We start from the raw sequence: 25,851 nt of genomic DNA, 5'->3' as shown, positions 1-25,851 counted from the left end.
GTATCTAATCCCGTGCTGTACCTCGACTGGAAGTGTTTGATGGGACAGTGTAAAAGGAGCTTTCATCTGAATCTAACCCGTACTGTACCTGCAATGGGAGTTTTTGATGGTACAGTGTAGAGGGAGCATTACACTGTATCTAACGTATGCCGTACCTCCCCTGGTAATGTTTGATGGGACAGTGTTGAGGGAGCTTTACACTGCATCTAACCCGTGCTGTACCGTCCCTGTGCGTGTTTCATTGGACAGTGTTGAGGGAGCTTTACTCTGCATCGAACCCATGCTGCAGCTGCTGTTGGAGTGTATGATGGGACAGTGTAGAAGATCCTTTACTCTGTATCTGATCCCATGCTGTACTGATACTGGGAATGTGTGATGGGACAGTGGAGAAAGAACTTTCCTCGATATCAAACCCGTGCTGTCCCTGCCCTGGGAGTGTTTGATTGGACAGCGTAGAGGGAGCTTTACTCTGTATATAACCCTTGCTGTACGTGCCCTGGGAGTGTTTGATGGGACAGTGTAGACAGAGCTTTACTCTGTATCTAACCCGTGCTGTACCTGCAGTGCGAGTGTTTGATGGGACAGTGTAGAAACATAGAAAGATAGAAAATAGGTGCAGGAGTAGGCCATTCGGCCCTTCGAGCCTGCACCACCATTCAATATGATCATGGCTGATCATTCAACCTCAGTACCCCTTTCCTGCATTCTCTCCATACCCCTTGATCCCCTTAGCCGTAAGGGCCATATCTAACTCCCTCTTAAATTTATCCAATGAACTGGCATCAACAACTCTCTGCGGTAGGGAATTCCACAGGTTAACAACTCTCTGAGTGAAGAAGTTTCTCCTCATCTCAGTCCTAAATGGCCTACCCCTTATCCTAAGACTATGTCCCCTGGTTCTGGACTTCCCCAACATTGGGAACATTCTTCCCGCCAGTCCAGTCCCGTCAGAAACTTATATGTTTCTATGAGATCCCCTTTCAACCTTCTAAACTCCAGTGAATAAAGGCCAGTTGATCCAGTCTCTCCTCATATGACAGTCCAGCCATCCCGGGAATCAGTCTGGTGAACCTTCGCTGCACTCCCTCAATAGCAAGAACGTCCTTCCTATTGAGAGAGCTTTACTCTGTATCTAACCCGTGGTGTACCTGACATGGGAGTGTTTGATTGGACAGTGTAGAGGGAGCTTTATGCTGTATATAACCGTGCAGTACCTGCCCTGGGAGTGTTTGATGGGACTGTTTAGAGGGAGCTTTACTCTATATCTAACCCGTGCTGTACCGACCCTGGGAGTGTTTGATGGGACAGTGTAGAGCCAGCTTTACTTTGTATCTAACTCGTGCTGTATCTGCACTGTGCATGTTAGATGGGACCGTGTAGAGGGAACTTTACTCTGGAAATAACCGGTGCTTTAACTGCCCTGTCAGTGTTTGATGAGACAGTGTAGAGGGAGCTTTACTCTGTATATAACATCACGCTCTGCCTGCCCTGGTAATGTTTGATGGGACAGTGCGCAGGGAGCTTTAATTTGCATCCAACCGCGCTGTAACTGCGCTGCAGTATTTGATGAGACAGTGCAGAGGGAGTTTTACTCTGTATCTAACCTGTGCTGTACCTGCCAAGCGATTGTTGGATGAGGGCATTGGTGAGGCCACACCTGGAGTATTGTGTACAGTTTTGGTCTCCTAACCTGAGGAAGGACATTCTTGCTATTGAGGGAGTGCAGCGAAGGTTCACCAGACTGATTCCCGGGATGGCGGGACTGACCTATCAAGAAAGACTGGATCAACTGGGCTTGTATTCACTGGAGTTCAGAAGAATGAGAGGGGACCTCATAGAAACATTTAAAATTCTGACGGGGTTAGACAGGTTAGATGCAGGAAGAATGTTCCCAATGTTGGGGAAGTCCAGAACCAGAGGTCACAGTCTAAGGATAAGGGGTAAGCCATTTAGGACCGAGATGCGGAGGAACTTCTTCACCCAGAGAGTGGTGAACCTGTGGAATTCTCTACCACAGAAAGTTGTTGAGGCCAATTCACTAAATATATTCAAAAAGGAGTTAGATGAGGTCCTTACTACTAGGGGGATCAAGGGGTATGGCGAGAAAGCAGGAATGGGGTACTGAAGTTGAATGTTCAGCCATGAACTCATTGAATGGCGGTGCAGGCTAGAAGGGCTGAATGGCCTACTCCTGCACCTATTTTCTATGTTTCTATGTTTCTATGAGACAGTGTAGAGGAAGTTTTACCCTGTATCTTACCCTGTGCTGTATCTGCCCTGGGACTGTTTGATGAGACAATGGGACGGGCAATAATCAAGGCAACAATGGAGGCATGTGAAAAAGGAATGGCAGTAATCATGAGGGATTTTAACCTACATATCGATTGGTCAAATCAAATCGCACGGGGTAGCCTTGAGGAGGAATTCATAGAATGCATACGGGATTGTTTCTTAGAACAGTATGTTACAGAACCTACAAGGGAGCAAGCTATCTTAGATCTGGTTCTGTGTAATGAGACAGGAATAATAAACGATCTCCGAGTAAAAGATCCTCTCGGAATGAGTGATCACAGTATGGTTGAATTTGTAATACAGATTGAGGGTGAGGAAGTAGTGTCTTAAACGAGCGTACTATGCTTAAACAAAGGGGACTACAGTGGGATGAGGGCAGAGTTGGCTAAAGTGGACTAGGAACACAGACTAAATGGTGGCACAGTTGAGGACTTTTAAGGAGCTCTTTCATAGTGCTCAACAAAAATATATTCCAGTGAAAAAGAAGGGCGGTAAGAGAAGGGATAGCCGTGGATAACCAAGGAAGGAGAGTATCAAATTAAAAACCGATGTGTATAAGATGGCCAAGGTTAGTGGGAAACTAGCAGATTGGGAAAATGTTAAACGACAGCAAAGAATAACTAAGAAAGCAATAAAGAAAGGAAAGATAGATTATGAAAGTAAACTTGCACAAAACATAAAAACAGATAGTAAAAGCTTTTACAGATATATAAAACGGAAAAGAGTGACTAAAGTAAATGTTGGTCCCTTAGAAGATGAGAAGGGGGATTTAATAATGGGAAATGTGGAAATGGCTGAGACCTTAAACAATTATTTTGCTTCGGTCTTCACAGTGGAAGACACAAAAACCGTGCCAAAAATTGCTGGTCACAGGAATGTGGGAAGGGAGGACCTTGAGACAATCACTATCACTAGGGGGGTAGTGCTGGACAGGCTAATGGGACTCAAGGTAGACAAGTCCCCTGGAACTGATGAAATGCATCCCAGGGTATTAAAAGAGATGGCGAAAGTTATAGCAGATGCATTTGTTATAATCTACCAAAATTCTCTGGACTCTGTGGAGGTACCAGCGGATTGGAAAGCAGCTAATGTAATACCTCTGTTTAAAAAGGGGGCAGACAAAAGGCAGGTAACTATAGGCTGGTTAGTTTAACATCTGTATTGGGGAAAATGCTTGAAGCTATCATTAATGAAGAAATAGCAGGACATCTAGATAGGAATAGTGCAATCAAGCAGACGCAGCATGGATTCATGAAGGGGAAATCATGTTTAACTAATTTACTAGAATTCTTTGAGGATATAACAAGCATGGTGGATAGAGGTGTACCGATGGATGTGGTGTATTTAGATTTCCAAAAGGTATTCAATAAGGTGCCACACAAAAGATTACTGCAGAAGATAAAGGTACGCGGAGTCAGAGGAAATGTATTAGCATGGATAGAGAATTGGCTGGCTAACAGAAAGCAGAGAGTCAGGATAAATGGGTCCTTTTTGGGTTGGAAATCAGTGGTGAGTGGTGTGCCACAGGGATCAGTGCTGGGACCACAACTGTTTACAATATACATAGATGACCTAGAAGAGGGGACAGAGTATAGTGTAACAAAATTTGCAGATGACACAAAGATTAGTGGGAAAGCGGGTTGTGTAGAGGACACAGAGAGGCTGTAAAGAGATTTAGATAGGTTAAGCGAATGGGCTAAGGTTTGGCAGATGGAATACAATGTCAGAAAATGTGAGGTCATCTACTTTGGGAAAAAAAACAGTAAAAGGGAATATTATTTGAATGGGGAGAAATTACAACATGCTGCGGTGCAGAGGGACCTGGGGGTCCTTGTGCATGAATCCCAAAAAGTTAGTTTGCAGGTGCAGCAGGTAATCAGGAAGGCGAATGGAATGTTGGTCTTCATTGCGAGAGGGATGGAGTACAAAAGCAGGGAGGTCCTGCTGCAACTGTATAAGGTATTGGTGAGGCCGCACCTGGAGTACTGCGTGCAGTTTTGGTCACCTTACTTAAGGAAGGATATACTAGCTTTGGAGGGGATACAGACACGATTCACTAGGCTGATTCCGGAGATGAGGGGGTTACCTTATGATGATAGATTGAGTAGATTGGGTCTTTACTCGTTGGAGTTCAGATGGATGAGGGGTGATCTTGTAGAAACATTTAAAATAATGAAAGGGATAGACAAGACAGAGGCAGAGAGGTTGTTTCCACTGGTCGGGGAGACTAGAACTAGGGGGCACAGCCTCAAAATATGGGGGAGCCAATTTAAAACCGAGTTGAGAAGAAATTTCTTCTCCCAGAGGGTTGTGAATCTGTGGAATTCTCTGCCCAAGGAAGCAGTTGACGCTAGCTCATTGAATGTATTCAAGTCACAGATAGAAAGATTTTTAACCAATAAGGGAATTAAGGGTTATGGGGAGCAGGCAGGTAAGTGGAGCTGAGTCCACGGCCAGATCAGCCATGATCTTGTTGAATGGCGGAGCAGGCTTGAGGGGCTAGATGGCCTACTCCTGTTCCTAATTCTTATGTTCTTATGTTCAGTGTAGAGGGCGCTTTAGTCTGTGTCTTACCCCATGCTCTACCAGCCCTGCGAATGTTTGATGAGACAGTGCAGAGGGAGCTTTACTCTGTATATAACATCGCGCTCTGCCTGCCCTCGTATTGTTTGATGAGACAGTGCAGAGGGAGTTTTACTCTGTATCTAACCTGTGCTATACCAGCCCTGGGAGTGTTTGATGGGACTGTGTAGTGGGAGCTTTACTCTGTATCGAACCCGTGCTGTACCTGCCCTGGGAGTGTTTAATGGGATAGTGTAGAGCGAGTTTTACTCTGTATCTAACACGTGCTGTACCTGCCCTGGGAATGTTTGATGGGACAGTGTAGAGGGAGCTTTACTCTGTATCTAACCTGTGCTGTACCTGCCCTGCGAGTGTTTGATGGGACATTGTAGATGGCGCTTTACTCTGAATCTAACACGTGCTGTAGCTACCTTGGGAGTGTTTGATGGGACAGTACAGAGGGATCTTAACTCTATCTAATCCCGTGCTGTACCTGCCCTGGGAGTGTTTGATGGGGACAGAACTTTACCTTGTATCTAATCTGTGCTGTGTCTGTCCAGGATGTGTTTCCTGGGATTGTGCAGAGGGAGCTTTACCCTTTATCTAACCCGTGCTGTACGTGCTGTGGGAGTGTTTGATGGGACAGTGTAAAGGGAGTTTTACTCTGTATATAACATGTGCTGTAGCTGCCTTGGGAGTGTTCAATGGGACAGTACAGTGGGATCTAAACTCTCTATCTAATCTGTGCTGTACCTGCCATAAGTGTGTTTATGGGACATTGTAAAGCAAGCTTTACTCTGTATCTAACCTGTGCTGGGAGTGTTTGATTGGACAGTGTAGAGTGATCTTTAATCTGTTTCTATGCTAAGCTGTACCTGCCCCAGGGAGTCTTTGATGGGACAATGTAGAGGGAGCTTTAATCTGTATCTAACCCCTGCTGCCCCGGCCCTGTGTATGTTTGATGGCATAGTGCAGAGGATGCTTTACTCTGTATCTAACCCCGTGCTGTACCTATACTGGGAATGTTTGATGTAACATTGTAGAAGGACCGTTACTCTGTATCTAACCCGTGCTGTAATTGCCCGAAGAGTGTTTGATGGGACAGTGTAGAGGATGCTTTACTCTGTATCTAACCCGTGCTGTACCTGCCCTGGGAGTGTTTGATGGGACAGTGTAGAGGGAACTTTGCTCTGTACCTAACCCGTGCTGTGCCTGCCCTGGGAGTTTTTCATGCGTCAGTACAGAGGGAGCTAAACTCGCTATCTAATCCCTTGCTGTACCTGCCCTGGGAGTTTTTCATGGGAGAGTAAAGAGGGAGTTTAACTCTCCATCTAATCCCGTGCTGTACCTGCCCTGGGAGTGTTTAATTGGGATAGTGTGGAGGGAGCTTTATTCTGTATCTAACCCATGCCCTACTTGCCCTGGGAATGTTTGATGGGACAGTGTAGAGGGAGCTTTACTCTGTATCTAACCCGTGCTGTATCTGTCCTGGGATGTTTGATGGCATAGTGTAGAGGGAGCTTTACTCTGTATCTAACCCATGCCCTACCTGCCCTGGGAATGTTTGATGGGACAGTATAGAGAGAGCTTTACACTGTACCTAACCCATGCTGTACCTGCCATGAGAGTGTTTGATGGGACAGTGTAGACGGAGCTTTACTCTGATTATAACACGTGCTGTAGTTGCCTTGGGAGTGTTTGATGAGACAGTGCAGAGGGATCTTACCTCTATCTAATCCCGTGCTATACCTGCCTTGGGAGTGTTTGATGGGGACAGTGTAGTGGGAACTTTACCCTGTATCTAATCTGTGCTGTACCTGCCCAGGGTGTATTTCATGGGATAGTGCAGCGGAAGCTTTACTCTGTATCTAACCTGTTCTGTACCTGCTCTAGCAGTGTTTGATGGGACAGTGTAGAGGGAGCTTTACCCTGTGTCTAACCCTGTGCTCGATCTGCACTGTGAGTGTTTGATGAGACAGTGTAGAGGGAGCTTTACCCTGTGTCTAACCTGTTCTGTACCTGCTCTAGCAGTGTTTGATGGGACAGTGTAGAGGGAGCTTTACCCTGTGTCTAACCCTGTGCTCGATCTGCACTGTGAGTGTTTGATGAGACAGTGTAGAGGGAGCTTTACTCTGTATCTAACCTGTGCTGTACCTGCTCTAGCAGTGTTTGATGGGAAAGTGTAGAGGGAGCTTTACCCTGTGTCTAACCCTGTGCTCGATCTGCACTGTGAGTGTTTGATGAGACAGTGTAGAGGGAGCTTTACTCTTTATCTAACCCATGCTGTACCTGCAATGGGAGTGTTTGATGGGACAGCACAGAGGGAGCTTTAATCTGTGTCTAATCTGTGCTGTACCTGCCATAGGAGTGTTTGATGGGACATTGTAAAGGAAGCTTTACTGTGTATCTAACCCGTGCTGTACCTGCCCTGGGCATGTTTGATTGGACAGTGTAGAGGGATCTTTAATCTGTTTCTATGCTGTGCTGTACCTGCCCTGGGAGTCTTTGATGGGACAGTGTAATGGGAGCTTTACTCTGTATCTAACCCATGCTCTATCTGCCCTGGGAGTGTTTGATGGGACAGTGTAGACTGAGCTTTACTCTGTGTCTAACCAGTGCTGTACCTGCCCTGGGAGTCTTTGATGGGACAGTGTCGAGGGAGCTTTATTCTGTATCTAACCCGTGCTAGAGCTGCCTTGTGAGTGTTTGATGGGACAGTGTAGAGGGAGCTTTATTCTGTATCTAACCCGTGCTGGAGCTGCCTTGTGAGTGTTTGATGGGACAGTACAGAGGGATCTTAACTCTGTGTCGAATCCCATGCTGTACCTGCCCTGGGAGTGTTTGATGGGGACAGCTTAGCAAGAACTTTACCCTGTATCTAATCTGTGCTGAATCTGCCCTGGGAGTGTTTGATGGGACAGTGTAGAGCGAGCTTTCCTCTCTATCTAGCCCGTGCTGTACCTAGGCTGCGAGTGTTTGATGGGACAGTGTAGAGGATGCTTTACTCTGTATCTCTCCCGTGCTGTACCTTCCCTGCGAGTGTTTGATTGGACAGTGTAGAGGGAGCTTTGCTCTGTACCTAACCCATGCTGTGCCTGACATGGGATTTTTTTCATGCGTCAGTACAGAGGGAGCTTAACTCTGTATCTAATCCCGTGCTGTACCTGCCCTGGGAGTGTTTGATGGGGATAGCATAGAGGGAACTTTATTCTCTATCTAACGTGTGCTGTACCTGCCCTGGCGTGTTTGAAGGGACAGTGTAGAGGAAGCTTTATTCTGTAGCTAACCCCTTGCTGTATCTGCAGTGGGAGTGTTTGATGGGACAGTGTAGAGGGACCTGTACTCTGTATCTAACCCGTGCAGTACCTGCCAAGCGAGTGTTTGATGAGACAGTGTCGAGGTAGCTTTACTCTGTGTCTAGCCTCTGCTCTACCTGCCCTGGTAATATATGATGGGACACTGTAGAGCAAGCTATGCTCTGTAACTAACACCGTGCTGTACTTGCCCTGGGATTGTTTGATGGGACAGTGTAGAAGGGGTTTTACTCTATATCAAACTCATGCTGTACCTGCCGTTGGAGTATTTAATGGGACACTGTAGAGGGAGCTTTACTCTGGATCTAATCCCATGCTGTACCTACACTGGGAATGTGTGATGGGACAGTGTATAAGGAGCTTTACTCTGTATCTAACCCATGCTGTCGCTGCCCTGGTAATATCTGATGCGACGGTGTAGTGGAAGCTTGACTCTGTATCTAACCCGTGCTGTACCTGCCCTGGGAGTGTTTGATTGGACATTGTTCAGGGAGCTTTACTCTGCATTTAACCCGTGCTGTATCTGCCATGGGATTGTTTGATGGGACAGTGTAGAGGGAGTATTACTCTGTATCTAGCCCGTGCTGTATCTGCCATGGGATTGTTTGATGGGACAGTGTAGAGGGAGTATTACTCTGTATCTAGCCAGTGCTGTATCTGCCCTGGGATTGTTTGATGCGACAGTTTGGAGCAAGCGTTACTCTGTATCTACCTGCCCTGGGAGTGTTTGCTGGGACAGTGTAGAGTGACCTTTACTCTGTATCTAATCCCGTGCTGTCGCTACACTGGGAATGTTTGATGGGACAGTGTCGAAGGAGCTTTCCTCTATATCAAACCCGTGCTGTACCTGCCCTGGGAATGATTGATGGGACATTGTAGAGGGAGCTTTGCTCTGTATCTAACAGTGCTGTACGTGCCACGGGAGTGTTCGATGGAACTGTCATGTATGTAACCATCATGCAATGGTAATCTTCATGGAACTCTAACCTTCATGCAACTCCTGTGCACTGTACTTATACCCTAGAAATGCACACCCTGACCACAGGGGGTGAACTTGTGGGAGACACTCCTCACCTGAGTTTCCAGGTATAAAAGGGGAGGTCCCACCCAGGGTCAGCACTCTTTGGTCCTCGGAATAAAGGTTAAGTTCACATAGTGACTGTGTCTGCAATACATGCCTCATGTGAGTTTGTAGTACGGTGCAGAAACACCACATTTGTCGACGAGAAACGGGAATCACTGAACCACGAGGTAGCACAGGGGAACGTTACTGTGTGGGTGAGGACTGGGATGACTTCGTGGAAAGAGTCTAGCAGAGCTTTGTCACGAAGGACTGGCTGGGAGCGACAGCGGCTGACAAGCGGAGGACACATCTACTGACCAGCTGCGGACCACAGACGTATGCGCTGATGAAAGACCTGCTCGCACCCCAAAGGCCAGCGGACATGTCCTTTGAAGAGCTCAGCCACCTGATCAGTGAGCATCTCAAGCCGGTGAGTAGCGTACACATGGCCCGGCACCAGTTCTACACACACCGGCGTCGGGAGGGTGAAAACATCTCGGACTTCGTGGCGGACCTGCGGTGCTTGGCCAGTCTCTGTAAGTTCACAAACGCCTGCAGGGGGGAGATGTTGAGGGACATTTTCCATTGAGGGCATTAATCATGCTGGGATTTTCAGGAAGCTCATATAGGCCAAGGACTTGACTTTAGAAGGGGCGGCGCTGATAGCTCAGACCTTCATGGCAGGGGAAGAGGAGACCAAGCTAATTTACGCGCGCAGCCCTGGTCCCAACGTGGCGATGGACCAGGAAGTTAACATGGTGAACGCGGCTCGGGACCCCGCAGGCAGGCAAGGGCATTTCGACACTGCCCAGGCAGCAACAGACTCGAGGGTGGGCCCGCAACAAGGACAAGGGAAAGGGGATCGGCAATTCACGCCATCACGAGGAACAATGCGTCCCGCGATGGGACCATTAACACCCACCATCAAAGTGCTTAGAAACAACCAAATGGGCAATCAGAGAGGAATGCCTAGTAACAGTCCCTTTGTTAACAACAATCTCAGCTCATGCTGGAGGTGTGGGGGTAGACATACTGCGAAAAGCTGCAGGTTTCAGCAATATACCTGTAGGATTTGTAACGTCAGTGGACACTTGGCCAGGATGTGCAAAACGGCTGTGGCGAGGCTAATCTGCGAGACAGAGGAACCAGACGAGGGGTTTGCAATGCAGGATGATGCCTGGGGAAAAGCCATGGATGCTGAAGTTCAGCGGGTTCACGTGGCTGACGTCTGCAGCTCATACACTAAAACGCCACCTATGATGATGAAAGTTTTATTGAATGGCATCCCAGTGCGCATGGAGCTGGATACGGGAGCTAGCCAGTCACTTATGAGCGCCCAACAATTTGAGAGACTATGGCCACACAAAGCTCGCAGGCCCAAACTGGAACGCATTGACACGCAGCTACGGACGTACACCAAAGAGATGATCCCAGTGCTAGGCAGTGCAAATTTGGTGGTAACACATAATGGATCACAGAACCGGCTGCCACTCTGGATCGTCCCGGGAAATGGCCCCACGCTCTTGGGGAGGAGTTGGCTAGCCGAGATGAATTGGAAATGGGGGGATGTGCACGCCATTTCATCCATGGAGCGAAGTTCATGCTCACAGGTCCTACAAAAATTCAGGTCACTGTTTCAACCCGGTGTCGGAACGTTCAAGGGCACTAAAGTAGTGATACGCATCACTCCGGACGCCAGACCAGTGCACCACAAAGCCAGAGTGGTGCCGTATGTGATGCGTGAGAAAATTGAAAGTGAATTGGACAGGCTGCTCAGAGAGGGCATAATTTCGGCCGTTGAATTCAGTGACTGGGCAAGTCCCATCGTTCCTGTCCTCAAAGCAGATGGCTCGGTCAGGATTTGTGGTGACTACAAAGCCACCATCAACCGAGTGTCGCTGCAAGACCAATACCCACTCCCGAGAGCGGAGGAGCTTTTTGCCACGCTGGCAGGTGGCAAGCTGTTCACGAAGCTGGACCTCACTTCGGCCTACATGACTCAGGAACTGGCTGAAGAATCCAAGCTTCCGATCACCATCACGACGCACAAGGGATTATTTATCTACAACAGGTGTCCGTTTGGCATTCGTTCGGCGGCAGCTATCTTTCAGCGGAACATGGAAAGCTTGCTCAAATCCATTCCTGGAACAATCGTATTCCAAGACGACATCCTTATAACGGGTCGAGACACCGAGGAACACCTCCACAACCTGGAGGAGGTGCTACGCCGACTGGACCGGGTAGGCTTGCGGCTGAAAAAGGCCAAGTGTGCGTTTTTGACCCCAGAGGTCGAGTTTTTGGGCAGGAGGGTTGCCGCAGACAGGATCCGGCCCACTGAATCAAAAACGGAGGCGATCCGCCGGGCGCCCAGGCCTGGCAACACGTCGGAGTTGCGATCATTCCTGGGACTTTTGAACTATTTTGGGAACTTTCTGCCCAACTTAAGCACATTGTTGGAGCCGTTACACATGCTCCTGCGTAAAGGTTGTGAATGGTTTTGGGGGGATTGTCAAGAACGGGCTTTCAATAAGGCGAGGAACCTGCTGTGTTCCAACAAACTGTTGACTTTGTATGACCCCTGGTTTTAATGTGCGATGCGTCATCCTACGGGGTTGGGTGTGTGTTGCAGCAGGGCAATGACGACGGCCGACTCCAACCGGTGGCTTACGTCTCCAGGTCGCTCTCCCAGGCAGAGCGTGGATACGGCATGGCCGAGAAGGAAGCACTCGTGTGTGTTTACGGTGTGAAAAAGATGCAGCAGTACCTTTTTGGTAGACAGTTCGAGCTAGAGACGGACCACAAGCCGTTAACATCCTTGTTGTCCGACAGCAAGGCTGTCAACGCCAATGCATCAGCTCGCATACAGCGATGGGCCCTCATGCTGGCTGCGTATGACTACACCATACGGCACCGGCCAGGCACCGAAAATTGCGCTGACGCACTCAGCATGCTCCCACTAGCCACTACCGAGGGGGCGTCGGAGCAGAGCGCTGAGATGGTCATGGCCGTTGAGGCTTTTGACACCACAGGCTCCTCCATCACAGCCCGCCAGATCAAACTCTGAACCAACAGAGACCCCCTCTTATCCATGATAAAGAAATGTGTCCTGACTGGGGATTGGACGCCCGCACACAGGGCATGCCCCGAGGAAGTCAGACCGTTTCAGAGACGGATGGATGAGCTCTCCATTCAAGCCGACTGCCTGTTATGGGGCAGCCGGGTAGTCATGCCCCAGAAAGGCAGGGAAGCGTTCATCAGGGAACTCTACAGCGAGCACTCTGGCATCGTGTTAATAAAGGCCATTGCCCGGTCACATGTATGGTGGCTGGGGATTGACTCAGACCTGGAACACTGGGTTCGCAGGTGCACGACGTGTGCCCAGCTGGGCAATGCCCCCAGGGAGGCCCCACTCAGCCCGTGGCCTTGGCCCACCAGACCATGGTCACGTATTCACGTAGACTATGCGGGCCCATTCATGGGGAAAATGTTTCTGATCGTTGTTGATGCATAGTCGAAATGGATCGAGTGCATCATATTAAACTCATGCACAACATCACCGTGGAGCGCCTGCGTATGGTTTTCGCGACCCACGGCTTGCTGGACATCCTGGTCAGCGACAATGGCCCATCTTTCACCAGCCATGAATTCCAGGAGTTTATGTCGGGCAATGGTATCAAACACATCCGGACAGCGCCGTTCAAGCCGACTTCCAATGGCCAGGCGGAAGATGCGGTCCAAGTCATAAAACAGGGCATGCTACGCATCCAAGGACCCTCCATTCAGTACCGCCTATCGCGCCTCCTGCTGGCCGACAGGTTCCGCCCACACTCGCTCACTGGAGTCCCGCCAGCAGAACTCCTCATGAAACACATGCTATCCCTCATTCACCCAGCCCTGGCAGACATTGTTGAGGGCAAGCGCCAGTCCCAAACCGAGTTCCATGATCGAAACTCAAGGGGGAGGTGTATAGAAATAGATGAGCCGGTATTTGTTCTTAACCATGCTTTGGGACCCAAGTGGCTTGAGGGCATCGTAATTGGCAAAGAAGGAAATAGAGTCATGGTGGTCAGACTAAACAATGGGCAGATATGTCGCAAACACTTGGACCAAGTAAAGACAAGGTTCAGCATAGACACGGAGGAACCTGAAGAAGAGCATGAGATGTCACCCACACCACTGCCAGCGGATGAGCAACAAAGACAGTCCACAGCATGCACAGTCCCTGCGGCCAGCCCGGACAGGCCGGAATCACCTCAGGTGACAGAGACGCGTGCCGAGGCTCAGCCACCAGAGCCACAACTGTGGCGCTCCACGAGAGCATCAACCACCTGAAACACTTAACCTTTGACCAAAAAGACGTAAGGGGGAAGGTGATGTCATGTATGCAATGGTAATCTTCATGGAACTGTAACCTTCATGCAACTCCTGTATACTGTACTTATACCCTAGAAATGCACACCCTGACCACAGGGGGTGAACTTGTGGGAGACACTCCTCACCTGGGTTTCCAGGTATAAAAGAGGAGGTCTCACCCAGGGTCAGCACTCCTTGGTCCTGGGAATAAAGGTTAAGGTCACATAGAGACTGTGTCTGCAGTACATGCCTCGTGTGAGTTTGTAGTACGTTTCAAGAACACCACAGGAACAGTGTAGAGGAAGCTTTATTCTGGATTCTGGATCTAACCCATGCTGAACCTGACCTGGGAAGTTTGATGGCACAGTATGGAGGGAGCTATACTCTGTATCTAACCCGTGCTGTACCTCCGCTGGGAGTGTTTGATGAGACAATGCAGAGGGCGTTTTACTCTATATCTAACCCGTGCTGTACCTGTCCTGGGAGTGTTTGATTGGACACTGTAAGCGAGCTTTACTCTGTATCTAACCCATGCTGTAGCTGCCCTGGGAGTCTTTGATGGGACAGTGTACAGGAAGCTTTACTCTGTAGCTAACCCCATACTGTACCTTTCCTGGGAGTGTTTGATGGGACAGTGTAGAGGGAGCTTTAATCTGTATTTAAACCGTGCCGTATCTCCCTCGGAATATTTGATGCAACAGTGTAGAGGGAGCTTTACTCTGTATCTAAACCATGCTGTATCTGCCCTGCGAATGTTTGATGAGACAGTGTAGAGGGAGCTTTACTCTGTATCTAACAGTGCTGTCCCTGCCCTGGGAATGTTTGATGAGACAGTGTAGAGGGAGCTTTACTCTGTATCTAACCCGTGCACTAGCTGCCCTGCGAATGTTTGATGGGACAGTGTAGAGGGAGCTTTACTCTGTATCTATCCCATGCTGTCCCTGCCTTGGGACTGTTTGATGGGACAGTACAGAGGGATCTTAACTCTCTATCTAATCCCGTGCTGTACCTGACCTGGGGGTGTTTGATGGGGACAGCGTAGAGGGAACTTTACTCTGTATCTATGCTGTGCTGCACCTGCCCTGGGAATCTTTGATGGGATAGTGCAGTGGGAGCTTTGCTCTGTATCTAACCCTTATCTATCTGCCCTGGGTGTGTTTGATGGGACAGTGTGGAGCGGGCTTTAATCTGTATCTAACCTTGCTGTACCTGCCCTGTGTATGTTTGATGGGACAGTGCAGAGGGAGCTTTACTCTGTATCTAACCCGTGCTGTACCTGCCCTGGGAGTGTTTGATGGGACAGTGTAGAGGGAGCTTTACTCTGTATCTAACCCGTGCTGTACCTGCCCTGGTAATATTTCATGGGAGAGTGCAGAGGGAGCTTTACTCTGAATCGAACACGTGCTGTAGCTGCCTTGGGAGTGTTGGATGGAACAATACAGAGGGATCGTAACTCTCTATCTAATCCCTTGCTGTACCTGCCCTGGGAGTGTTTAATGTGGACAGCATAGCGGGAAGTTTATCCTGTATCTAATCTGTGCTGTACCTGCCCAGGGTGTGTTTCATGGGATTGTGTAGAGGAAGCTTTACTCTGTAGCTCACCCCGTGCTGTACCTTCCCTGGAGGTGTTTGATGGGACAGTGTAGAGGTAGCTTTATTGTGTGTCTAAGCCTGTGCTGGATCTGTCCTGTGAGTGTTTGATGAGACAGTGTAGAGGGAGCTTTACTCTTTATCTAACCCATGCTGTACCTGCCGTGGGAGTGTTTGATGGGACAGTGTAGAGGGAGCATTGCTTTGTATCTAACCCATGCTCTGCTTGCCCTGGTAATGTTTGATGGGACACTGCAGAGTGAGTTTTACTCTGTATCTAATCCCGTGCTGTACCTGCACTGGGAATGTTTAATGGGACAGTTTAGAGGATGCTTTACTCTGTATCTAAACCGTGCTGTACCTGCCCTGGGTGTGTTTAATGGCATAGTGTAGTGGGAGCTTTAATCTGTATCTAACAGTGCTGTATCTGCCCTGGGAGTGTTTGATGGGACAGTGTAGAGGGTGCTTTATTCTGTATCTAACCTGTGCTGTACCTGCCCTGGCGGGTTTGATGGGACAGTTTAGATGAAGCTTTATTCTGTCGCTTAGCCCTTGCTGTACCTGCCCTTGGACTGTTTGATGGGACAGTGTAGAGGGAGCTTTACTCTGTAGCTAACCCGTGCTGTACCTGCCCTAGGAGTGTTTGATGGGACAGTGTAGCGGGAGCTTTACTCTTTATCTAACCCATGCTGTACATGCCGTGGGAGTGTTTGATGGGACAGTGTAGAGGGAGCACTACTCCGTATCTAACCCATGCTGTACCTGCCCTGCGAGTGTTTGATTGTACAGTGTAGAGGGAGCTTTACACTGTACCTAACCCATGCTGTACCTGCCATGGGAATGTTTGATGGGACAGTACAGAGGGATCTTCACTCTATCTAATCCCGTGCTGTACCTGTCTTGGGAGTGTTTGATGGGGACAGCGTAGCGGGAACTTTACCCATATCTAATCTGTGCTGTACCTGTCCAGGGTGTATTTCATGGGATAATGTAGAGGAAGCTTTACTCTGTATCTAACCTGTTCTGTACCTGCTCTTGCAGTGTTTGATGGGACAGTGTAGAGGAAGCTTTACTCTTTATCTAACCCATTCTGTACCTGCCGTGAGAGTGTTTGATGGGACAGTGTAGAGGGAGCATTGCTCTGTATCTAACCCGTGCTCTACTTGCTCTGGTAATGTTTGATGTAACAGTGCAGAAGGAGCTTTACTCTGAATCTAACACGTGCTGTAGCTGCCTTGGGAGTGTTGGATGGAACAATACAGAGGGATCGTAACTCTCTACCTAATCCCTTGCTGTACCTGCGCTGGGAGTGTTTAATGTGGACAGCATAGCGGGAACTTTATCCTGTATCTAATCTGTGCTGTACCTGCCCAGGGTGTGTTTCATGGGATTGTGTAGAGGAAGCTTTACTCTGTAGCTCACCCCGTGCTGTACCTTCCCTGGAGGTGTTTGATGGGACAGTGTAGAGGTAGCTTTATTGTGTGTCTAAGCCTGTGCTGGATCTGTCCTGTGAGTGTTTGATGAGACAGTGTAGAGGGAGCTTTACTCTTTATCTAACCCATGCTGTACCTGCCGTGGGAGTGTTTGATGGGACAGTGTAGAGGGAGCTTTACTCTTTATCTAACCCGTGCTGTATCTGCCCTGGTAATGTTTGATGTAACAGTGTAGAGGGAGCATTGCTCTGTATCTAACCCATGCTCTGCTTGCCCTGGTAATGTTTGATGGGACACTGCAGAGTGAGTTTTACTCTGTATCTAATCCCGTGCTGTACCTACACTGGGAATGTTTAATGGGACAGTTTAGAGGATACTTTACTCTGTATCTAAACTGTGCTGTACCTGCCCTGGGTGTGTTTAATGGCATAGTGTAGAGGGAGCTTTAATCTGTATCTAACAGTGCTGTATCTGCCCTGGGAGTGTTTGATGGGACAGTGTAGAGGGTGCTTTATTCTGTATCTAACCTGTGCTGTACCTGCCCTGGGACTGTTTGATGGGACAGTGTAGAGGGAGCACTACTGCGTATCTAACCCATGCTCTACTTGCCCTGGGAGTGTTTGATGGGACAGTGTAGAGGGAGCACTACTGCGTATCTAACCCATGCTCTACTTGCCCTGGGAGTGTTTGATGGGACAGTATAGAGGGAGCTTTACTCTGTATCTAACCCGTGCTGTAGCTGCCCTGGGAGTGATTGATGGGACAGTGTAGAGGGTGCTTTATTCTGTATCTAAACTGTGCTGTACCTGCCCTGGGACTGTTTGATGGGACAGTGTAGAGGGAGCTTTACTCTGTAGCTAACCCGTGCCGTACATGCCCTGGGAGTGTTTGATGGGACAGTGTAGAGGGAGCACTACTGCGTATCTAACCCATGCTCTACTTGCCCTGGGAGTGTTTGATGGGACAGTGTAGAGGGAGCACTACTGCGTATCTAACCCATGCTCTACTTGCCCTGGGAGTGTTTGATGGGACAGTGTAGAGGGAGCTTTACTGTGTATCTAACCCGTGCTGTACCTGCCCTGGGAGTGTTTGATGGGACAGTATAGAGGGAGCTTTCCTCTGTATCTAACCCTGTGCTGTACCTGCTGTTTTCTATGCAGACTATCGATATACTCTCCGTGTTGATGGAGACTTGTTCCCTGATGTACCCTCAAATTGGTTTACACTGTGTATATACTATGCTGGCACCACTCGAAGGTGCAACTGGTGGCAAAGGCTATCCACCAGAGGGCACTGTGGTGGGAGACCTGAAGGTCACCTGCACAGGTGTGCAGGGCCCAATATAAAAGGCTGCCCACCATGCTTGTGCCTCACTCTAGAGTTACGAATAAAGGACCAAGGTCACTACAATTTGAGTACAACACATTGCCTCATGGAGTCATTCATAACTGCATTACAGACATAATAACTGGCGACGAGAATATGGACTTTCACGTGATTATGGCTACCTTTGGCACACTAAAAGACTTTGCAGAAGGTGATGATTGGGATGCCTTCATGGAAAGGCTCGAGCAATATTTCGTGGCAAACGACCTGGCAGGGGAGACGGACACATTGGCGGAGAAGTGCAAGGGTATACAGCTGACCAGTTGTGGGCCCGAAGTGTACCGCCTCGTCAGGGACTTGCTGGCATCCACGAAGACCAAGGATAAGAAATACGATGAGCTAACTGAACTAATTCGCGACCAACTAAAACCAAAAGAGAGCATCCTGGCCTGCCAGGCACAAATTCTACACTCACTGCAGACCTGAGGGCCAGGAGATTGCAAAATATGCTGCCGACCTCAGGAGACTTGTGGCACTGTGTGATTTTGGCACGCTCCTCAAGGAAACATTGCGAGATAGCTCCGTTATGTGAATTGGCCATGAGTGCCTCCTTCTCAAGCTATTATCTGTCGACACCACAGTCAACCTGCAGAAGGCCATCAGCATCAGTCAGACGTTCATGACCTCGACCTGCAGCACCAAGCAAATTATTCATCCTGTTGACTCAAACCCGGCAAGTACTGTACATAGAATGGTGCCTTTCAAAGGCAAGACTGTAGAACATGGCTCTGTCCAGGGCAGAGAGCACAGACCTCAGGATTCCAGAACTCGGAGTCCGCCGAGGGGTGCTAATCGAGTAGCACCATGCTGGAGTAGCGGAGGAAACCATTGGATCACCAGTGTCGGTTTGCTGAGTACATATGCAAAGCCTGTAACACGAAGGGCCAACTCCAGCGTATGTGTAAAAAAAATGCGACTCACCGTCTAGCAGAGGAGTTGGTGATGACTTTGAATCCAGCGGGGAGTATGATGATTTGGCCAGAGAGGCAGCTCAGCCCTAAGAAGAAGAGCATGGAGTATATACCTGCACCGATGGAAGTCAAGGTAAACGGCATTCCAGTCTTCATGGAAGTGGACACGGGAGCGAGCCAGTCAGTGATGAGCCAAGATGCCTTTGAGAGGCTATGGAATGAAAAACTACCTGAGCTGGTTCCAGTACAGGAAAAGTTGCGCACCTACACCAAGGAGCTGATCCCAGTCCTTGGTAGTGCAGATGTAAGTGTAATCCATAATGGCGTGGTGCACAAGTTACCTCTGTGGATTGTTGCAGGTGATGGTCCAACGCTACTTGGAAGAAAGTGGATGGGGAAGCTCCAGTGGAAATGGGAAGACCTCTTCACTCCAGCAATCAATGTCCCCCGTGCTCAGAGGCAGAGCAAAACCTCACCTTCGCTTGGGCCAGGCACCAGAGAACAGACCAGCGCAGCACCTGAGGCACAGACCGTCCATCACGACTGCGTGGCAATGATCTGACCAGAACGGCCTGAAAGTACCTTCCTGGCTCCAGTGGCAGGACTCCTGGAGAGGAAGATCGAATTCACAGGCACTCTTCCAGTTTTTGTGGCAGAATCGCGGGAGAGAAGGATCAAAGCAGTCGACTCGAGGACAGAGGCAAGATGGTGTCCCGACTGCAGCGAGGTGCAGCGTGGCTGGAAAAAAAGATGGCCGCGGCCATATCGCGAGGTGCAATGCTGAGGGACCAACACGTGGTGTCTAACAAAGGATTTGATTGGAGTAAATCCAGCAAGATTTCTTAAAGGAGACCTGCAACCAACTGAACTTAAAGAGACATTGTATGCATTGCAATCAATGTAACGAACCGATTAAAATTGTGAACAAAATGTTGTTGCGAGATGTCAGTACCAGTCCTAATGTAAAGAACATAATGCTGTTGTGAGATGTCGGGAATAGAGTGTCCCCAAAAGTAGCAAGCGAGCGAATTCAGGAGGGTAAAGGCACTGATCCTGATACCCTGCCCCAGGTCTATCCCACGCTGCAGGCACCCGATGGCACTAGTCGCCACAGACCTGGAAACAAAAACGGTGCCAATACGTACAGTCAGCCACCGTTGCCCACCACCCGGGTGGAGACAGTGCAGCCCCCAGACCCAGTCGCTACCTCGGTCATGTACGGGAGCGAAAGGTCAGAACCAACGAGTTCCCCAAATGAGACCTGGAACAGTCAGGTTCCCAGCACCCTTTGAGAGCAGGCAGAAGAAGATTCTGCAGCCCTCAAAGCAGGACAGGGAGGCTACACACATCTGTGGCTCTGCCCACCACCAGACAAAGGCAAAGGCCGTGAGTCCTAAGTGAGTGAACCAAGCCCACCCTACTCGCAGGGGGCGCAGCACCGCTATCAGATGATTAGGACCCCGTCTGGTTGCTCTGGAACCTACGTCCTCGCATACCTGTACTGCTACCTCAGTACTGACCATGCCTGAACCATGAATGGAATCCACCCAATCCTGGCACACGACCGCAAAACGTAATGAATGTAAGTCACTGAACTAATGTGTCACAATACAAACTGTAACTTCCTTTCTTTGTACTTGCACTGTGTCTGATCCTGTATGTTAATGTAATGGGCCAGCTGCACAATCTCGCTGTGGGAGGGTGGGGGGGAAATGGATATATGTAGCCATGGACACACACATGGATCACACACAGAACCGACTGGAACCTCCATTGCATCATCGAATGATCCAAACTGGTAATCACTACCTAACGTTGTGGCAAAGGGACTTGGGGGTTAACAGGGAGAGAGCCAAGCCAAAGCACAGGCAAGGTGCAAGGGCTATTGGCACTTAAGTCTGGGGAAAGCTAAGCCAGTGCAAAGGTAATCGGCACAAAGGACTTGGGGGAGAGTGATGTTATACATGCAGACTATCGATATACTCTCTGTGTAGTCACTGTATAGTTGCATAAGATGGAGACTTGTTACCTGATGTACTGTCAATAAGGTTTACGCTGTGTATATACTATGCTGGCACCACTAGAGGGTGCAATTGGTGGAGACCGGAGTTTCCTGCCCCTGTGGCAGAGGCTGTCCACCAAAGGACACTGTGGTGGGAGACCTGAGGGTCACCTGCATTGGTGTGCAGGGCCCAATGTAAAAGGCTGCCCACCATGCTTGTGCCTCACTCTGGAGTTACGAATAAAGGACCAAGGTCGCTACAGTCAGAGTACAACACATTGCCTCATGGAGTCATTCATAACAGACTGGGAGCGTTTGATGGGACAGTGTAGAGGGAGCTTTACTCTGTATCTAACCCGTGCTGTACCTGCCCTAGGAGCGTTTGATGGGACAGTGTAGAGGGAGCTTTACTCTGTATCTAACCCGTGCTGTACCTGCCCTGGGAGTGTTTGATGGGACAGTGTAGAGAGAGCTTTACTCTGTATCTAACCCGTGCTGTACCTGCCCTGGGAGCGTTTGATGGGACAGTGTAGAGGGAGCTTTACTCTGTATCTAACCCCGTGCTGTCCCTGCCCTGGGAGTGTTTGATGGGACAGTGTAGAGGGAGCTTTACTCTGTATCTAACCCGTGCTGTCCCTGCCCTGGGAGTGTTTGATGGGACAGTGTAGAGGGAGCTTTACTCTGTATCTAACCCATGCTGTACCTGCCCTGGGAGCGTTTGATGGGACAGTGTAGAGGGAGCTTTACTCTGTATCTAACCCCCTGTACCTGCCCTGGGAGCGTTTGATGGGACAGTGTAAAGGGAGCTTTACTTTGTATCTAACCCATGCTGTACCTGCCCTGGGAGTGTTTGATGGGACAGTGTAGAGGGAGCTTTACTCTGTATCTAACCCGTGCTGTACCTGCCCTGGGAGCGTTTGATGGGACAGTATAAAGGGAGCTTTACTCTGTATCTAACCTGTGCTGTCCCTGCCCTGGGAGTGTTTGTGAAGGTGCAAGTTCTGCTCCCCAACACGAACATTTCTCACTGAGCTGAACACGTTAAAATGACAAAAGACAAAGGCAAGGTAAAATTGTTTGTTCAGCATGTTGTGGGCAGGAAAGGCAGAGGGTTTGTTTAATGAGCCATTCCATGGATCCCGACGACTGCTGCTGATTAATGGAGCGGGCTCTCCGAGCTCCCTGAGAGAACCAGACAGGCTGCATTTGTCTGAATCCTACAAAATGCGAATGAAATAGAAATTTGTCTATTGCTGAAACAACCCAGGACACTGTGAACCAACACACCCACACACTGTACAACTAGATTGAGAGAGCTGTCCTATGAGGAGAGATTGTGTAGAATGGGTCGATACTCTCTGGGGTTTAGAAGAATGAGAGGTGATCTCATTGAAACATACAAGATTCCGAAGGGGATTGACAGGGTGGATGCTGAGAGGTTGTTTCCGTAACTGGCATGTCTAGAACCAGTGGTCAGTCTCAGGATAAAGGGTCGGCCATTTAGGACCAAGAAGAAGAGGAATTTCTTCACTCAGAGGGTGTTGAATCTTTGGAATTCTCTACCCCAGAAGGCTGTGGATGCTCAGTCGTTGAGTATATTGAAGGCTGAGATCAATAGATTTTTGGACTCTCAGGGAATCAAGGGATATGGGGATTGAGCGAGAAGGTGGAGTTGAGGTCGAAGATCAGCCATGATCTCATTAAATGGCGGAGCAGGCTCGAGGGGCCTTATGGCCTACTCCTGCTCCGAATTCTTATGTTCTTGTGTTCCTGTTGCGTCACACACTTTGCATGTCAGATAGAGGCACTTTAACAGCCACGTACAACAATTTCACTCCGCAATGTGTGCTCACTTGGCTGGTGTCAGCTAGAGCAGGCACTGGGGTGTGACCATTGACTCTGTGTCCCCCTAGTTAGGGAAGAAGGGGGTGGGGAGAATAGCCAGGTTTCCCCTCTAATTACTTCCCAGTGATCTGGACTGTGAACGGGCGGGGGCGGGTGGGGGGGGGGGTGGAGATGGGCTGGCTGTGAAGCCCCCCACAGTCGGATAGCTTGCCGTCACTCACTACCTCGTCTCACCGGTGAAGAATGGATGTTGGAGGCAAGGTGTTGGAGAGTCGAGGGGGGGGCCGTGCTGTACCTGCCCCGGGAGTGTTTGAAAAGGAGAAAGGTGCGTTCGGGATGGGCGGGGAGAGGGGGGGTGAGGGGGCGAGTGGACGGGGCGGGGACAGGCGTGGTGGGAAAAGAGAGCAGCGGTAAGGCAAGAGGTGACCTGGCACCGACGGCGCACCGCCCGCGGCAAGACGGCTGAGCGAGTCGGCGCCCGCCCCGCTCCCTCCGCCCAGCGCTGTGCTGCCCCCGGAGGGCCGAGAGCCTACCTTGTACTCCTGGATGATGCCGTTCTGCTGCTCAGCAGGGGGAGGGTCCCAGGAGACACTGATGCTGGTGCTGTTGTGATTGCCTACCATCAGTACAGTGACGGACTGCGGCGGAGCGCTGGGAGCTGCAAAGGGACAGACGGCACATACGGAACAAAGCCATTAATCCAACCAGCAGACTGTGCACTTCACTTCAGCAGAGAGATTTCGGAACAACAGATTCCACCACCCGCCTCGCACCCGCCCCCCCCACCCCGTCCCACCGCCTCCCCATTAGGCTAGCGTCAGACAGAAATCTGATAGAAACAGCCGTTTCCTGACAACAACTTCCCCCGCCGCCCCCCCACCCCCCCCCCGGCCAGAAATACTGAAACGCCGCTTCGATACTTTGAAGGCTGCCTCAGCTCTTCTGCTGCCGAAACCCTCATCCCTGCTTTCCTCACCTCCAGACGTGACTATTCTAACCCACTCCTGGCTGGCCTCCCCACATTCCACCCTCTGTAAACTTCACCTCATCCAAAACTCCGCTGCTCGTGTCCTAACTCGCACCGAGTCCCGTTCACCCATCACCCGCTGTGCTCGCTGACTGACATTGCCTCCCGGTCCGGCAGTGGCCTCCATTTTAAAATTGAATCCTTAACATAGTAAAACATCCCAAGGAGCGCTACCAAACAGAATTTAACACCGAGCCGCGTAAGGAGATATTAGGACAGGTGACCAAAAGCTTGGCCAAAGAGGTAGGTTTTAAGGAGCGTATTAAACATAGAAAATAGGTGCAGGAGTAGGCCATTCGACCCTTCAAGCCTGCACCACCATTCAATAAGATCATGGCTGATCATTCCCTCAGTACCCCTTTCCTGCTTTCTCTCCATACCCCTTGATCCCTGTAGCCATAAGGGAGGAGAGAGAGGCGGAGAGGTTTAAGGAGGGAGTTCCAGAGCTTGGGGCCCAGGCAGCTGAAGGCACGGCCGCCAATGGTTGAGCGATTATAATCAGGGATGCTCAAGAGGCCAGAATTAGAGGAGCACAGCGATCTCGGGGGGGTTGTGGGGCTGGAGGAGGTTACAGAGATAGGGAGGGGACAAGGCTCTGGAGGGATTTGAACACAAGGATGAGAATTTTAAAATTGAAGCATCGCCCAGCCAGGAGACAATGTAGGTCAGCGAGCACAGGGGATGATGGGTGAACGGGACTTGGGAGAGGCTCAAAGCAGGATGTGATGCACCCAGTGGTCAAACAGTCTCCCTAAATGCCAAGAATTGGAGCCTGGGCGAGGTGCTGGCATAATGGCAAATAACTAGGCAGCCGTACTCCAAGTAGACCATCATCTTTCAAAAGAGAGGAGGGGGTAGAGCATCTGAGGGGGTGGGGTGTGGAGCCGGGGGCGGTGGTGGGGGGGGGGAAGGAGGAGGATGGGGTTAAAAAGGTAAAGAAAAAAGCCTTCGTGGGGCGGGGTGACTGTGCGCTCCCAGCGGGGAGACGCAAGCAGGAAAGCAATCTGTGCTATTTGGCCATGTGATGATTCGCTGCGGCTTTTTCAGGATCCATTCTAAACTCCACCGGCCTCTTTCACCGTGACCTCGCCAGCTGTGGGCAAGCAATCGTAAATCCCGGCATTTTTATGATAAGAAGCAAGGACACTGGGTTCCTTCGCTCAGTTACTGATGATGAATTTGTCCCTACGCATTAAGAAGACTTACAGATGTCTTTATGGGAGTTGGAGGCGGGGGGGGGGGGGGGGGGGGGGGGGTGGGGGAGGGTAGGGGGGTGGGGGGAGTGGAGGGGGCTGAGATCGAGGGTTGAATTGCAGCAACAGTGCTTAATGTCCTAATGTGCAATAACACTTGGTACTGCTTTTATTTCGTGCGCTGTGCCGTAAAGTGCTCTTAATGGGATTCTGGAGAAAGCACCAATAAAAGAGCAGATTGATTACTCTGGCAGACTACGCTTCAAAGGTGTGGAACGGGGGTCACCGTGATGGGGAGGGGGGAGGGGAATCAAATTGCTTGATTCCGCAAGAGTTGAGTGTTCATTTTTTTTGGGAGCTCGGGGCCGTTGAGATGTACTTAATGATACAATTTCTTTTGTTTTGCAAATTAACCAAATGAATTGTACAGCCACCAAACTACAGTAGATTCAGAGAGACCTACAGCACCAGGAGGAGGTCATTTGGCCTGTCGAGCCTGTGTCGGCTCTTTGACAGAGCAGTCGCTCAGTCCCACATCCCTGTTTCTTGTCCGTAACTCTAAGTTCCGCAGCCCCAAGCCCCTGTCCCCCTCCCTCTTAAAATTACTGATACTTTTCAGGTCCAGTGTTCCAGATCCCCACAACGCTGGGTGAAAACAGTTCTGCTCGTCTCCCCGCTAGATCTTTTCGCAAAGGTTTTGAATCTGTGACCTCTGGTTATTGACCCACTCGCCAGAGGGCATGGTTTTCCCCTCGTTACTCTGTCAAAATCTCTGATCATCTTGAAAACCTCTACTGGATCGACTCTCAACTTTCTCTGTTACAAGGAGAACAGTCCTAACTTTTTCCAACCTCCCCATCGAACCAAAGTCCCTCCTCCC

At 49.8% G+C, this 25,851-nt stretch overlaps 1 protein-coding gene across 5 annotated transcripts in view; it reads right to left on the bottom strand.

Moving 5' to 3' along the window:
• robo2 (roundabout, axon guidance receptor, homolog 2 (Drosophila)) overlaps nucleotides 1-25,851 on the bottom strand; it is a 790,970-nt gene that overhangs the window by 137,919 nt on the left and 627,200 nt on the right. For all 5 annotated transcript variants that reach the window (XM_070893255.1, XM_070893256.1, XM_070893258.1 and 2 more), the window contains exon 15: nucleotides 23,285-23,409. In XM_070893255.1, coding sequence (XP_070749356.1) covers nucleotides 23,285-23,409 — 125 coding nt within the window. The remainder of the gene's footprint in view (nucleotides 1-23,284; nucleotides 23,410-25,851) is intronic.

Source organism: Pristiophorus japonicus, chromosome 11 (assembly GCF_044704955.1).
Source record: "Pristiophorus japonicus isolate sPriJap1 chromosome 11, sPriJap1.hap1, whole genome shotgun sequence".
NCBI lineage: Eukaryota > Metazoa > Chordata > Chondrichthyes > Pristiophoridae > Pristiophorus > Pristiophorus japonicus.
Note: the sequence above shows the minus strand (reverse complement) of the source record. Positions and strands in the feature narration are given on the sequence as shown.